Below are 16,429 nucleotides of genomic sequence, written 5' to 3'. Positions count from 1 at the left end.
GAGCGTAAGCCTGTCTTTCATAGGCTTATGCCTGGGCAGCTTCTTCTTCTTCCTGCGTGATGTACGTCCGACGAGGCAATTTTTTCCAAAAAAGGCGTGTCTCATCACAGTTGAAGACTTGCTGAGAGCTGTAGCCTTCGTTGATCGTCATCTTGTCGAACGTCTTAATAAAGGCTTCGGCTACTTTTGTGTCCGAGGTGGGCGCCTCCCCATGCTGCACCACCAAATGGATGCCAGTCCGTTTACGGAATTTTTAGAACCACCCATGAGAAGCCTTGAAGTCTGGGGTTGGCGTAGATATCCCTTCTCCGGCGTCTTCGGCCTGGGCAATCAAATCGCTGAAAATAGCGCTGGCCTTGTGGGAGATTGCCGTCTCTGTTATCTTATCGCCAGTGATTTCTTTGTCTTTTATTCAAATAATAAGCAGCCTTTCTATCTCGTCGTGCACGTGGCTCCTCTTGCTAGACAAAATAGTCATGCTCGGAAGGTGTAGCTGCTTTGAAGCTGCTTTGATGGCTTCCTTCTGCTTAAGGATGGTGCCTATCGTCGACGGATTTTGGCCATATTCCTTAGCGATCACACTCAATCGCATGCCAGCTTCATACTTCTTGATTATCTCCATCTTTGTCTCCAAAGAAAGCATCCTCTTCTTTCCGTGAACTTCAACTTTCTTAGGACCCATGACTACGTATATACTGTACGTAATTAAGTTATGCAGTATGTATACGTATGTACTAAAGTTCTCACACAACACGATAAAGTAGTACTACAATGAAATCACTAACGAATTTACATAATAAACGAAATCATATAGAACGAACAAATTCAGCGTGCGTATAGAAACGATGCTGCTACCGAGTGGCCGAAAAAGCACGCCGATACATAGATGCTTGATGGGAGAGATGCTGACCAATAGGAGAGCAGGATCTTATGGCGGTGACTAGCATCAGGAACCAATGGGAGAGCAGGAGGATGGTGGCGAGTCTTCTCAGTTGGTGGTGCACGAGTTTTAAAATTGTTATCGGTGGTCCGGGCGAATCTCGGGACTTTACAGCAACAACCTTTCGTATCCTGAACTATTTTCATATGCAGAGCCAAAAAAATCTCGGTATTTGCTTTTGTAACTCAAATTTTTCGGAAGTTGAGCCTTTCGTATGTCGAGGTACTACTGAAACATATATTCAGAATATCTGATGGAAACAAAGAACCACATTTCAAGAAATGAAAACTATTTCAGTAGACTATGATAATATGATTACCATAACAACGTATGATATCTGTGCAAGCCACACCACAGCGATCTTAGAAAAGTAAACACACTGTAGTGGTTACAGTTGTGATACATTTACTTCGGTAGTTTCTGAGCTTAGCACCATTTTGGACGTTAACCCTCCCCTCCTAATTGGTTTCCCCTCTGCCTTGTACTTGTCACTTTTTGACAGATGTTCTGAAATGCACTATATGTGTCAACCATGTTCCTTGGTGATGTCATACAAGAACCATCCACCTTCTCTCCCTCAGTTGCGTTTCTCTTGGGTGTCTGGTGCTTACTGACGACATTCAACGACATCATTGCTGGTGTTCCCTGCTATGCCTCTTTATTTATGCCTAAGTCCTTCCCTTGGACTTTTGGGTTTTCATTCGTGACTTGGTGATTCTTTAGTTGTCAGTGATGCTTAGTTCGTGTTTTTCGACTTTCACTCCCTTTTGCTGAAGATTAATCCTTCAACTGGTTCTCTTTTGTATGCCTTCTAACTCAGCTGTTTGAAGGAATAAGAAATTAACACTGGTTATGGTAGGCACGTTATCAAGAAAAGTTCCTTTTTTGGAAAAAGGATTAACAGACGAAAGAGAAAGCTAGTAAAGTATTTATCTCTTAAATACAACAGACAAAATTTAGGCTGATTTGGGCATATTTGATGTACTCGGTTAATGGTAAAAGTGGTTTAGACAAAATTGTTATTTATACTGGCAAATAACCAAGTTAGGAAATTAAATAATTTTGTAGCTTTTGTTTTTTAACCTAAAATTCCTCATTATAAAAAATCATTCAAGAAAAACTGAGTGCTCATTTTTCATTTTACTTTGGATTTCATTTTTTATTACATAAATTGTTTCTTTTAAATTAGTTATTAATTTTCAGTAATTGTTTTTTATATTGTCAATTATTTTCACCTTTTTAAGTAAAAAATGTTTGTACTCTGTGTACATGTACGTAGGTACAGCTTCATATTTCTCTCTCATATGATGTAAAACTTCTTCATTAGCATAAGTGTGGTTAGAGGAGATGCAATTAAACATATACTGTGTATATAATATAAACTGCAAGCAGATGATTATGTTGTGCATTATTGAATGGCTGTGTATGAAAGTATGTACTCTACCAATGTTAGGGAGAGTAAAAAGTCATCAGTTAAATTTTAAGTTTAGAAAATAATGTAAAAGTTAGTGTATACCAACTTAGTAAGATAGCAGTAAACATCCTGTCAAATTTGATGTTAGTAAGACAGTAACAGTTTGAGTAATGAATTATTATTATTTTTTTTACAGTTCTTGAAGATGCAGGGCCCATATCGCACAATGTGAGGAAGGTAATATTGTTACAGACATGGAATCAAGAAGTGAGCTTTAAATGCCTCAAGAGCATCGGCCTTTTATAGCTGCCCTTGGTCACTGCTTAATATCTATTGACAAGATGTTTTGGTCAGTAACCTGCCGTCTCTGTCGTTATGACCAAAGGTTCAGTGTGAATCAACTCTGGGTGTTACTGTACCCCACTGGTTAATATTTCTGGGCAGGACTCAACTTCTGCAGCTGTTGATGTCTTATAAAGCAGTGCTCCATCTTTTCCTGCAGCTCCTGTACTCCCACTGCATTTCTTACACCTACAATTACAAGCTGCTTCTGGCATGGCTTCAGATGGTGCATTAACTGATAGTTGATGTTACTGAGGAGATAAGCAAGATGCCAGCATGCCGCCAAAGAACACAGTGCCTGCTTGACACCTATGCAATGTAGGTGACTAGAGAGAGACCAAATGCTGTGTGATAGGGATGGCGGCTGCCCAGGTGAAATGTGATATGTGCTTTTTATGTTAGGCATAAGTTAATGGCCAGGCTAGACAGGACCAAAAGATTGAAAAATTTCAAGATGCCTGGTTTTGTTGTGGGGATATGGTATAAGAAGATTATGTCACTGCAGTAGCGATCAAGGTGTAGGTTCCAACTTGCGATGAACTTTGTGATGCATTCAGCATAATAATGAGGTATAGGTAGGATGTATCCCTACACTGACCTTACAGTCAAGCCATATGTAGCTCCTGGCATCAAAGTGTGCCGTGTGCACTAGCTACATGCTAAATGTTGGCCATACAGTTACCATGCTTTGGTAATTCTTGGCATTAAATGGGTCTGTCAAGTATGGTATGAGGCAGTAGCAATATGATAGCTTTTCCTTTAAAAACTAACTGGATGAGCTAGAGAGGAAGAATAGCCCCTGTGCTCAGTGTCAAATGCTGATGGTGCATGTATGGCTGTGCATGTACAGAGTGCTATGGTAGGTAGCATCCATGTCTTGCTCTGGTCTCCCCCCTACACAATGCCATTCACTGGCCATCATGTGTTGGTCATGTACAACTTCTCCCCCGTTGCACACACTGACTACCAGATGGTTACTGGATGATGTTGAAGCAGTGCAGGCCAGGGATCCTGCCACCACTCAGTGCTGCTATTGCTGCTTAAGTGTGAGTGTCCTGGTGTATATATGTATCATAGCTTGCAGAAATAGGTTGCTTTTAGCCTTAGCTGTTCTTCCTTCTCAGATTGCTGCTACTGCCTCTCAACCATTGCTCTAGTGTGCATGTGCGTGAATGTCTGTATGTATAATGTAGTGTGTTTTAACTGTCAATGAAAATATAAAGTTGTGTATGGATGGGAATATTTTCTAGGAAGGCCTAATTTGATTTGCCATGTAAATATTGTATTTGCTTTAAACTAACTCGAAGTCTTGGAATCTTGAAATCATTTTCTTGTGCCAAGCTAGGCATTTGTTTGTCTATTTATATAATTTTTTAAAACATCTTTAGTTGAATTTGAAGCCACAAAGCAAACAAAAACTTTGGTGGCATCAATGGACCAGTTTGTCTCAATCATTAGTGAGAACTGAACAGCATGCATCATGGAACTGTATGAAGACCTCAAGGACACAGTCATCATCATCATCATGTGTTGTTTAGTTGGACAGTCATCATTCCCTCACCAATAATGACATAAGACAAGGAAGGTTACACATTTATTCTATATCTACTGTAACAACACTATATTACAGTCTCTCTTATCCCTCAGAGGCTTATTGGTGCTTTACAACTAAAGTCTCTTGAGGCTTAAGTTATGCAGGTTGTATAAAAACAATTTGCAGTTTAAGTATAGGGCTTTAACTCTTGGAAAAGTGGAATGAGATTACAGTAGGTCCTAAAAAAGTTGTTATTATAGCAGCAATAAGTTTTGGAGAAAGATATCGGAAAACAAAATTTCAGTGAACTACAAAGAAATAACTACTGCAGATGGAGTTGAGTCAAGGAAAATATGTTTAGACCATTTATTGCTGCTGTTTCTGCTATTACTACAATGCCAAGGCTGGATGACATAGTAAAGAACTGTGTAAGGCAGTTAGGGTTAGTGTACCTTTCTATTGACTGCTGCTGCATATTCTTTGGAGCAGCTGTGAATAATGACTAGTCAAAGTGTCCCCTGTGGGATGTCAGCAGTTGACTGTTCCCACACCATCCGTTGCTTTGTAGCTTCACCCCACAGACAACCATTGCTTATACTCAAGACATGCTGTGTATCGGTCGCCTCAAAATGTTACTCATAAACAATAAACCTGTAGGTGAACCTTGTTTTATTTTCATATAATATACAATTAGATACTTTGTGTAATACAATATAATTTGATTCAGGAAAACTTCAATTTGTCTAATTTCTTATTTATAACCGACACACTATTTAACAAAGATGTAACAACACCAGTTGCCACAGTGATGTTATTTTCACGAATGGTAAATGCTTCTCCTATTGATAGTACCATACGCTGAAGTAAGGTGATTGAAACATTGCAGTGTTCACCTGGAACAAAAGAAAAAATTTCTAGAGAAAATCTATTATGGAGGTTATAGATAAAAATTATATACAGTATCTGCAAGTATTCCAGGTGAAGAAATTATTTAATTTGCAAATAGGTTAGGTTCCCCATTATCCTACTAACAAGTTAATAAAAGTTTTGTATAAAATTTATCATTATTCATCTGGTAAATAGGGTAAAACAAGAAAATTTACTTTGGGGACTAAACTTGGGAATCATATATTATATAACCCTAGCAGACTTGCACCTGTGGCACAATTGGTCTTTGTTCCTACTCAAATACAAACCCTCAGTCTTTACATAAGGGATCAACTTTCAGCAAGCTGGAAATCTGGCTGTTAAAATTTTGCAAGGTGGTTATGGTAATAGCTACTGATGGTAGAGACGGAGGCACTGCCTACTAAGCCGGTACGTAATTATTTCTAAGTAGTTTTCTTTTGGTTCCACTCTCATTTAAACGTATGTTTCTTTCTCTGACCTGCAATTCAATTATCTTCTGTGTTGAATATGACTTTGTGTATATTGATACAGACAGTACCTGGTTATCAGCAAGGGTTTTGTTCTTGGCAGGGTGCTGTTAAGTGAAAAACACCATTAACTGAAATTCAGCAATTTATGGGGCTTGTGGCGCTGATAACCAGTTAATGGCACTTCTGTTAGGTATGGTATGGCACCATAACTTTATTATCGGCACCTTATGGCACCAATTAACAAAACTTGGCCCATTATAGTGCCATAAATCGCCAATTTTATGGCCCTAGACAAGGACCACAAAACCCATTCGCCATTAACCAAGTGTGTGTGTGTGTAATAATATATTCGCTCGTTCTAATGTAGGCATATTGACTTTTTAGCTTGTATAAGATTTTTGTTGCCTTTTCATATTTTGCAAACCCAACAATCTCTTTGGTGTTTGTTTTGTGTATTCTGTTTTCTTCATTCATGTAACTGAAGAGTTGGAGGGATTGAATATTTTCCTAGCCTAATCTTTCCTTTATGCAACAATCATACAACTTACTCCCCTTTTCAGGTTTCTCAGTCCCAGTATAATCCCACTTAAGACTATAAATAACAATTCAACCAAACTTACAACCCACAAATTTCATTAAACAATACAACCAAACTTACAACCCACAAATTCCAACATAAAAAAGCTCTCATAAACACCATCACAACCAATAAGCCTTACCCATTCCTTCCCTAGTCTTTGTTTAAATTCTACCCCCCATGCCACTGCCATCTTGTGGTCTGTGATGTCACAACACACAAATTCCCAAGCATCCTATAAAATAAAATAAAAAAAGTTTCCCATACATTTAACAATGCCCACACTTCACCAATGCAGAAAACAAACAATACTGACATAAAATCACACTTGTCACCTTCTCCATCCCCTCCAACCTCTTCCTATCCTAACCCACTCTAATCTCCTTTATTCTCCAATTTTTTACCCTCTACATAATTCTTAATTCTTTCCTGAACTGCTGCCTTAGTTAATGCTTCATCTATAATCTTTTCCTTTCATCCATCTCACCTCCTTTATTTCTCTAGATTCTATTGTTTCTAATATTGCTGCAATATCTCTTTTTTTATCTAAATACTTAACCCAGTACTCTATTTCATTCCAGTCATTAGTGTTTTACTATCAGTATTAACCAATGCTTCTAAATTTCTCCCTCCTCCTATCTCTTCCACAAATGTTTGAAATATATCAATCCTTCTATAACCTTCCCCACACTCGGAACTTCTGTTTCAATGGTGGATTTTGCTATTATCTGTGATTTTCTGGATTTTCACCATATGGTAACTCTCTTACCATCTGTCAAGGATGATATATCATAACCGATTGCCGTCTTCTACATTCCCAAATAAAGCATCTGCGTTTTCCCATTAATCTTTTCTTCTTCCAACTCTCTTATTATAACTTCTCCCGCTATGTTCTTCATTTTTCTCATTATTTTAATAAACTTTCTCATGTCTTGAGTTGTTCCTTCTTTAAAAGCTTTCTTAATTCGCTACCATCATATGATATTTCTGGCATGGTATGTAACGATACCCAATTCAACTGTCCTACCACTGATCTATACTCTGTTAACTCCTTTTGTCCTAACACACTATTACTTGTGAATCTTATAGCTTCTGGTTCTTTTATAGAATTTATATACTGCCACTGATTAAGACAAATTCTATTTTCCTTATATGTACTCTAATATTACCTCTGTATACATAGGAACCTCGGTTTTCATACATAATTCTTTCCGAAACCTCCAACGAAATCTGAAACAATAATTCCCAAATGGACTACTGTCCACACAAAGTGTTCCAGACCCCCAAAAATATTTTTAAAAACTACATTATAGGGAATAAACAGTTTTACATACTGAAAATAATGAGAAATAAATATAAATGACTAATGAAATGAATAAGTGAATATTACCTTTATGGAAAACACTTGTTTGCGTATGGAAGATGGAGAAGAGGGGAGAGGTTATTGTTTGGAAGGGGAATCTCCTTCCAGAAAGACTTCAGGTATCAAGGACCTATCTGGGGTTACTCCTCTGTTTTTTACAGCTACTATCTGAGGTTACTTCCCCTCTGTTTTTACTGGCACTAGGACCAACTTGAGTTACTGGATCCCTGTTGCACAACAAAATGTCCAGAGATATTTGTTTCTGGCACTTCTTTAAAATTTGCCTAAAATTAAACACGGCGTTGTCATTAAATATGTTGGAGATACGGATTACAACATGTTTGTTGGGATGAAAATCCTCCACACATTTTTTTACATCATTCCACTATGCAAACATGTCCTTGATCCCTTAAGTAGGCACATTATGTATGCACAACTTCCTCCAACACTTTGCTAAGAGTTATTAATTAAATTCTATAGTTTCTGCCTTTTTTACAGAAGGGCTAGTATAGCACTTTGAACTTTCTTTGGCCCCATGATGGCTCATTAGCAGTTGAACTTTAATAAAAAAAGCACAAAAACAACGAACACAAAAGCAGAATGGGTTACGAAAGAAGATGGGCTGCTATGTTTGGGGCCCAGATGGAGCATTTTCGAGTGTACGAAAACAGGAAATGCACAATAACAGAGAAACTAAAGTAGAAAAAAGTATGAAAACCGAAATGTAAGAAAACTGAGGTTTGACTGTACTTATACATTTACTTTCTTGTTCTCCTACTTGCAATTTCACTTCCAATTTCCTAATGGTTTCCTTTTTAAAAATCCTTGAGCAATTTCACTTTCAATTTCCCAATGGTTTCCTTAGCAAAAATAATCTACACGCCTACACAAAATACTATTAATGTTATCTTTTCTCAAAAAGAATATATTAGGTTCTAGTCTACTTCTTGCACCTATAAGCTCTTCCTCTACTTTTACCACCTTACAATACCAAGGTTTTGCTGCATCCTTGAGCCCATCAACTGTTTTATTCAATTTTCCACTCTTAACTAGGTGGTTTTAAATATATGTACTTCTCTTTGTATTTCATCACCTTTTAAATATGCAGTTGTTCATATGCGAACAAACCTTAGGTCTTAACAATAGGATAATTTCTAGCGCTTAGCTGAATCTGGTTAAAATGAAGATGAAAGCAAGAAATCTTGTGAGATCTAGCAACGTGTGCGTATCTCGGGTGAAGAATGGTTAAGGACCAATATTGACCTCTCTTGGCCTTTGCCCAGTTCATTTCCCGCTTTGGTGTATGTGTGCTGTTATTATGGCTGCTTCTGCTCCTCAGCCTCGTCATCTTGTGTGCCCCGGAACTCCAGATTCTCAGTGTTCTAGGTTTTTGGCTACAGCTGCAACCCCCCCACATCACTTGCAGTAAGTGTCACTCTGTTTATACATTAACAAAGCCTTGTACGGATGCTGTGCTTGGCGTAAGAGGAGTGGAAGTTGTTTTATAGCAGGAGGGCGCATCGTAGGATTTCTTCCTTCTTCCCGATGCTTCGTCTCCTGATACGATCACACCCCATAGTAGTGTGGTGCCTTGTCCCTCCTTTACTTCCATCGATTCACCGTTGGAAGTTTCGGGAGGCCCTCGCGCTGATTTTTGTATGTTGCCCCTCCTTCTTCGGGAGTTATTTTGATTTCCGAGAGGGGGGAGGTTTTTTCATCATTGTCTTCTTTATTTTTACTGAGACCATGGGGCTACAGGGTTCTCCGTCCTTGGAGGGTTTGCTGTCTCATTTCTTAGATGTTTGCCAACCCCCCTCCTCATGCTGTCCGGGCCCTCCCCCTCCTCCTGCCCTCGTCTTCGTGGGTAGCCGAGGTCAGCCATATTGTATTGCTCCGCCAGTGACAGTTGCCGCTTCTACGAGTCAGAGGAAAGCTGTGGCATCAGCCCAGCTAGTGACGTCACGGGGTCAGCCATTTTGTATCTCTCCGCCAATGGTGTCTGCTTCCCATAAGATCGAGGGGAAGCTGTGAGGTCATCGCCGCTTATGACATCACTTCCCTCGATGATGTCACTCTCGGTCGCCTCCACTGCACTGCCTCGCTCATCTATGTAGTCATCGTTCGCTCCCCTGACGGCATATCTGCCATCCAGTTCGCTGCATCTCCCTTCCATGTCATTGGAACCTTCTCTGCTGATCCGTCGGTGGCTTTATGCCAGGCGGTTCTTCAGAGATTGAACTTTGTTTTAGAAGTTGAGTTGGCTGTCATGTTGGCTGAAAGGACTGGAAGCAAGGGTGTTGCATTGGCCCCCGCCTCCCGCTAAGAGGTTGTGTAGAAGCCAGTGCTGTCTTCCTCTCCTTCTCCCCCATCTCCGCTGCGTCGGCGTATCAAGCATTGGAAGGCTAAGGACTGTGCCCTTTCTTCGCCTGCGAGTGAGGAGTAATACGCCCATGTTCCTGAGAGTGTTATTGTATCTTCTCATGTGCAATCTGCAGTGGCTGCTTCGCTCTCTGGATCGAGTCACGAGCATGATGCAACCTCCCCCGTCCATGCACATATTGCAGACGCTCCCACTTCTTTTTCTCCAGGGCCTATCCGTCGCTGTAAGGATGTCAAGGCGCCTGTCAAGAGGTCGAAGGTTGTGAGCGCGGAGTTGGTACGGCAGGAGTCTTTGCCTGCCCCTCTCCCTGGTTCTTCCAGGAGTTTGACTCCGAGGGATTCTCATTCGCTCTCAAGTGTTTGAGATTCCTCCCCCAGCTCACGCTCATTGTCTGTCACACCTGTGCCCATTCACGGCCATGTTAAGGAGTCATCTGTTGGTGGAGCATAGTGATGTTCTTGGTGTTGTGGTTGGTTTGTCCAGGAGTCAGCGCTTGGGTCCAGCCCGCACAGGTTACTTGGTGTTTTGGGCGTGTTTGGCTGCTAGTTCTTCTGTTATTTTGAACAGGGAAGGGATTTTAGATGGACTGCACATCCTTCTCGTCGTCGGTCTCCGTTGCCAAAGCAAGAGGAGGGACACGCAAGAGTTTTGGCTTCCTTTTTCAGAAGTCGTTGATCTCTTTCGTGGTTTAAACAATTTGGAGAGTAGGACTCAGGCTTGGTCGTCTTGCACTCCTTTCTGCTTGGAAGCCTTACTGGGGAGCTATGCGGATCCCAAGCCTTCGTTTCAACTTCCCTCGTTGGGGCACGTCCATCGGTTTTGCATATGGTTAACGCCTCTATTTCATATAGGGACAGTTCGCTTCACGCTAAGGCTCTCCCAAGCTGCTACCCCCGACTCTCACGAGGTATAAGAAGTACTACTATGCTATGAACTCTGCCTTTTTTTATGTCGCGTCGTCTTAACCCGGACATCATTTGTCTGAAGCTGGGATGGACTTTGGAGCAGGTGAAGTCGGTGGCTCCTTCGTTGTCTCCACAAGACGCCTCAGCGTTGGAATCTATGGTAGCCTCCATGTTGCAGACAGTTTCTTGGTTCTGGTCTATGGTCATTGCCAAGATAGCTTCCAACAGGTCCCGAGAAGGGTTGGTGACTGCATCCTCTCTTGCCAGTTTGTTGCAGTCCGGAGGCAAGACTTTTGTATATGGCTTACCTCAATGTTAATTTTAGGCTAACCTCCTGATTAGAAGAGAAGCGGCTTTATCCTGGATGGAAAGATCAGTTGACCCTGAAACCTTACTGGTGTCGAGAAATGGGGATCTGTTGGAGTCTCAATTTTTGTTCCTTCGGACCGCGTTGGAGGATGCGATAGACTGGCTCTGGGCCGACACCAAGAACTTGGTGCACCAAACTGTGTCTAAGTCGGAGTCTCGTCCTCTGAGGCGTCCAGCTCCTCCTCCTTCCCCTGCCCAGCAGTAGTCATGAAGATCGTCGCCTGGAGGGGAAAGGGGGTCGTTGGTAGGTTGACGCCTCTGCCTCTCCTGTGCCACGGGTGGGGGTTTGCTTGGCGGGCCATTGGGCCAAGTGGCTGAGTTGTGGGGCATGAAGTGGGTGGTAGATGTCCTTCCGGTACAGTACCTACTGCCATTTGGCTTCCCTCCTACCCTATCAAACAAGTTGCAGCTCAAAGGGAATATCCTCCAGATTCTCTGAAGTTCTTGGCTCTTCAGGAGAAATGCAGATGATTCTGGACAAGGATGCGATAGAGGAAGTGGTGTGTTCGTCTCCAGGGTTTTACAGTCTCATCTTTTTGTTGCCCAAGGTGTCGGGAGGTTGGAGACCTGTGATTGATTTATCCACCTTGAATCACTTCATAATGAGACACGGTTCAAGATGGAGACCGGCGTTCAGGGTTGGCAGCTGTGAGGGAAGGCGACTTCATGCTGTCGATGACTTGAGGGACGCATACTTCCGGATCCCTAGTCATTCAGTGTTCAGGGAGTTCCTTCGCTTCTCTCTCGGGGACAAGGTCTTCGAGTTCAAAGTCCTGTGCTTCAGATTGACCACAGCCCCTCTTGTGTATACAAGGGTCTTCTCTCTTGTATCAAGCTGTGGCCCATGCTCAGGGGATCCATTTGCTGAGGTACCTCGACGATTGGTTGGTCTTGGCAGGTTCCAGGGAAAAGCTGCTGCAAGACAGAGATCATCTGCTTCAGTTTTGTCTGGAAATGGTCATTGTGGTTAACCACAAAGAGTCAAACCTTGTACCCAGTCAAGTATTCTCTACCTGGGCATGGTCATTGATATGGCGGTTGCAAGAGTTTTCCCGTCGGATCAGAGATTAGAGAAGTTGCGAGTGGTGGCACGTGACTTCCTCTTGGAACCACATCAGTCAGCTCATCAGTGGCAGGTTCTTCTAGGAGTTTTGTCTCCCCTAGAGAAGCTGGTTCCTTATGGGTGTCTTCATCTTTGGTCTCTCGGTGGAGACTGGGGGAATTCTGGTCTCCAGTGGGGACTCACACTGTTAGAGGTTCCTCTGTCTCTGGAAGTAAAAGAAGACCTTTGTTGGTGGTTGGACGACTGAAATCTTTTGAAGGGTATCCTTCTGCGTTCTCTACCACTGGACTTCCCTCTGTTTTCAGATGCCTCTCTCGCAGGTTGGGGGCTCATTTAGGCGGCCTCATTGCCTCAGGCGTTTTGAGTTTGGAGAACAAACAGCAGCATATCAGCGTCTGGCAGTTGCAGGCAGCCTTCCTGGGTCTGAAGGAGTTTTGGGAGAAAGTTGAGAGTCATTCTGTCATTCTCATGTCGGACAACATCACGGTGGTCGCCTATGTGAACAAGCAGGGAGGTCTGGTTTCATGCCAACTTCATGCCTTGGCCATCGAGGTTCACCAGTGGGTGGTCTGATATTCAGTATAGCTCTCAGCCAGGCATATCCCAGGCAAACGGAATGTGGTCGCAGACAAACTCAGTCATTGGGATCAGATCCTAGGCACAGAGTGGTCCCTTTAAGTAGTAGCAAACAAGCTCTTCCTGGTTTGGGGGAGACCCATGCTGGATCTCTTTGCGATTCAACATGAAACTGGAGATATTCTGTTCAGTGGTTCCAGATCCTTTGGCGTTAGCGGAGAATGCGTTACAACATCCCTGGGACAACCTGGAGGTGTATGTCTTCCCTCTGTTTTGTTTGATCCATCAGGTTTTGAACAGACTGATGAGTTTGTAGGGTCTCAGGATGACTTTGGCAGCCCCTGTGTGGCCTCAGACGGAATGGTTTCCAGATCTGCTGTAATCATTGTCGGAGGTTCTGAGGGAAATTACCCCTTGCTGGCCTCTGCTGTCTCAGCCGCATGCGGAAAGGTACCAGCAATCAGTAGAAACCGTCTCTTCATGGTTGGAGGCTATCTAGTATCTCCTCTGAGAGAGAGGCTTTTCTCAGAAAACAGTAGGGCATATGTCCAGTAGTCTCAGAGGGTCAACATTTGTGGTTTACCAAGGCTATGGGTGATCTACTGTGATTGGTGTCATAAACAGGGTTTTTTCTCCACATCCAACCTCTATTCAGCAAATAGCAGACTTTTTAACCTTCCTCAGAGATGAGAAATGTTTGTCCGTTTCTGCCATTAGTGGTTACAGGGCAGCCCTGAGTGTGCGTTACGCCTTCGAGGTATCGACATCTCATCCTGGAACTTTCCTTGCTAGTTAAGGGGTTTGAGCAGTTGAGTTCTAGGGAGCTCAAGCCTCTGACGTGGGATGTTTCCTTGGTTCTCAAGAGCTTCACTAAGGGTCCATATGAGCCTTTGTGTCACTCATCTGACAGGAGCTTAACGCTCAAGACAGTTTTCCTCCTGGCCTTGGCATCTTCAAAGAGGATAGGAGAGCTCCATGGTCTGAGCTATGATGTGAAGCACACCAGGGGTTGGGGTCGGTGTCCTTCGAATTTGTCCCGGAATTCATGGCCAAGACCCAAAATCCCTCTGTGCACGATAATAGGTTCACTTCATTTTCCATTCCATCACTGAATGACTGTGGGTGGTGATGCTCAAGAGCTTTTGTTGTGTCCCCTCCAGGCCCTGCAATGCTATCGTAAAGGGCATGGCACCTTAGACCAGGCTGCCGCAGACTTTTTGTTAGCAAAGGCCGTACAAAGAAAGAGGTGTCAAAGAATACTATCTCTTTTTGGATACGGGAAGCCATCAGACAGGCATACTTGACTCTTTGATGATTCCGCCACCACGTCTGTGCAGGCTTGTGTGCATGACATTAGGGGTATTGGTCCCCCTCTGGTTTTCAAAAAGAACTTGGCTGTGCATAGAATGCTGAGCGCTGGTACTTGGTTACGCCAGTCCACGTTCACCTCTTTCTATCTTAGGGATGTTGCCCACAGATCTACGGACACGTTTTCCCTGGGTCCTGTGGTGGCTGCCCAACAGGTTGTGTAACTCATAGTTGCCCTTAACAGGGCACCTTTGTATCTTACCTAAGATGATTGTGTGGATGAGAGAATGAGTGATTTGGCTGGTCTCCTTCTTTCTCTTGTACCTTTCCTTCTTCCTTCGGGCAGGTTAAGGAATAGACACGTCATTCGCTGGACTGGTCTGAATCATACAGTGAGTAAGGTAGTCATACTGATAGTGTGGTTGCTTGGTATACAAATATCAAACCCTCTATTCAGTAGCACATGCTCCATTCCTTGGCAAGGAGGAATTTGGAGTGATAACAAACCCTGGTGTATTGGTTTGTTATTGGACAGTCAAAGTTTCTCTTTGTTTTCCTATACAATGATTCTCCCATATGTCGTTGTACGTCACTCAGGGTCTGAGTGGTTAGATATCAATTTATCTAGCTTCTCATGGGCTTCAGTCCCTCTTCGGAAGTTATTTCTTCTGGAGCTGGACTGGTGGGTAGGCCCCCAGCCAGTTTAGGATGTCTTGTACCTACCTCCAAGTATGAGTATCCTATTGTTAAGACCGAAGGTTTGTTTGCATATGAACAAATGACAAATTTTGTAGGACAATTTGTATTTTTCATAGTTACAAACCTGAGGTCTTAACATTATACCTCTAGCCACCCTCCTGTCTGCTAAGACATCCCGAGTTGGGAAAGGCTAACATGGTGGCGTAGGTGGGTGGTCCTTGACCATTCTTCACCCGACATAGGCACGCATTGCCAGATCTCACAAGATTCCTTGCTTTCATCTGCATTTTAACCGGATCCAGCTAGGCACTAGAAATTATCCTATAGCTAAGACTTCAGGTTTGTAGCTATGAAATATACAAATTGTCTTAGAAAATTTGTCATTTTTTTACATCTAATATTAACACTTCTAATCTTTCAATTTTATTATTGTCAAACGAAATTTTAACATATCAGCATTGCATGTAGGAGCATCTTTTTCCCATTCAGCCATTTCTTCAAAACTCCTGGCTATCAATCTTGCTTTACATATCCTTTCCCCTCTTTTACCTTTCCATTTAGTACCCATCTTGTAGATCTAGCTTTCTGTCTGTCATTCACCTCCTCATATACCTTGTTTTCTCTTCAACTTTACAGTTATTTTTCTTTAGCTTCCATTATGCTTCTATTAACAAATCCTAGCAGAACCTCTTCTGCATAGTATTCACTTTTTTTACATGTCTATAATCTCTTTTAAGGTAACCCATACCTTGTCACCTGACTGAGTTTTGCTTGATCTTTTTCCTGCAACACTTAATAGTGTGGTCCTCCGTATTTGTGAGGGATGTGTACCCTCCCCCTAAATCGTTAGAATCTCGATGCGTGTGGGGGCGGATGTGTTGGAGGTCTCTCTCGTGTTTCTTCACAGAAAAGAAGGGCTTTTTGCCCTTGGTGATTATACCTCTTATAGTAAGCAATGTGTTAATAGTGTCTCCACGTAATACCTGGCGTGTAAGCCGGAGAGTGTTGTGCAATTGCAGATATACTAATATTCTTTCTGCTCTAATCAGTGCCTTAGAAATGTTACAAATCACAGCTACTCAAGGCCTATTGGTCCTGGGAAATGGGTAAAAGAATGCAGTGTATGTGTTAGTGCCTGACCCTTCCCTTACCACAAAAATGTCATCCGACCAACCTCCAACCGTTGCGCAAGTGACCCTGGCACCTACCGGTGCCTGTGTCCCACACACAAGTTCCGTACTCGCGAACAATTGTCTTTACTTTATAGAATACCAATTGAACCGTTCCGACGTCGAGTCCGCTATACAATCTGTCAGTGATGCCTTCTCCGATGAGGAAATCAAGGTTGCATATACGAAATGCAAAGATCTGATACCAGAGAGCATTCTCAAGGAGTGATCCGCGAAGAACTTGTCCTCTCACAAGAAAATATCATATATCATTAAGTGGCTAAGGACCTGCTCGGTGGAAATCAATGCCGATGACCCTTACAATCTGCCTCCAAAAGGGTCTGCTGACCTAAGCCTACCTGTGGTGTACCACACGGCAGAAAATGCCTTCCAAACAGCAAAATCTCTCTC

At 42.6% G+C, this 16,429-nt stretch overlaps 2 protein-coding genes across 2 annotated transcripts in view; one reads left to right on the top strand and one right to left on the bottom strand.

Annotated features, from left to right (window-relative positions):
• LOC135215885 (leucine-rich repeat protein soc-2 homolog) overlaps nucleotides 1-4,892 on the top strand; it is a 90,027-nt gene extending 85,135 nt beyond the window's left edge. Inside the window, exon 10 of the mRNA XM_064250839.1 lies at nucleotides 2,551-4,892. Within this exon, the coding sequence (XP_064106909.1) occupies nucleotides 2,551-2,586 (36 nt within the window). The 3' untranslated portion in view covers nucleotides 2,587-4,892. The remainder of the gene's footprint in view (nucleotides 1-2,550) is intronic.
• LOC135215571 (elongation factor Tu-like) overlaps nucleotides 4,883-16,429 on the bottom strand; it is a gene marked incomplete in the record, with an annotated part of 110,209 nt that continues 98,662 nt past the window's right edge. The window contains 1 exon segment of the mRNA XM_064250429.1: nucleotides 4,883-5,123. Within this exon segment, the coding sequence (XP_064106499.1) occupies nucleotides 4,954-5,123 (170 nt within the window).

The sequence above is a fragment of the Macrobrachium nipponense genome, chromosome 5 (genome assembly GCF_015104395.2).
Source record: "Macrobrachium nipponense isolate FS-2020 chromosome 5, ASM1510439v2, whole genome shotgun sequence".
NCBI classification, from domain to species: domain Eukaryota; kingdom Metazoa; phylum Arthropoda; class Malacostraca; order Decapoda; family Palaemonidae; genus Macrobrachium; species Macrobrachium nipponense.
This window is presented reverse-complemented; position numbering and strand designations above follow the sequence as displayed.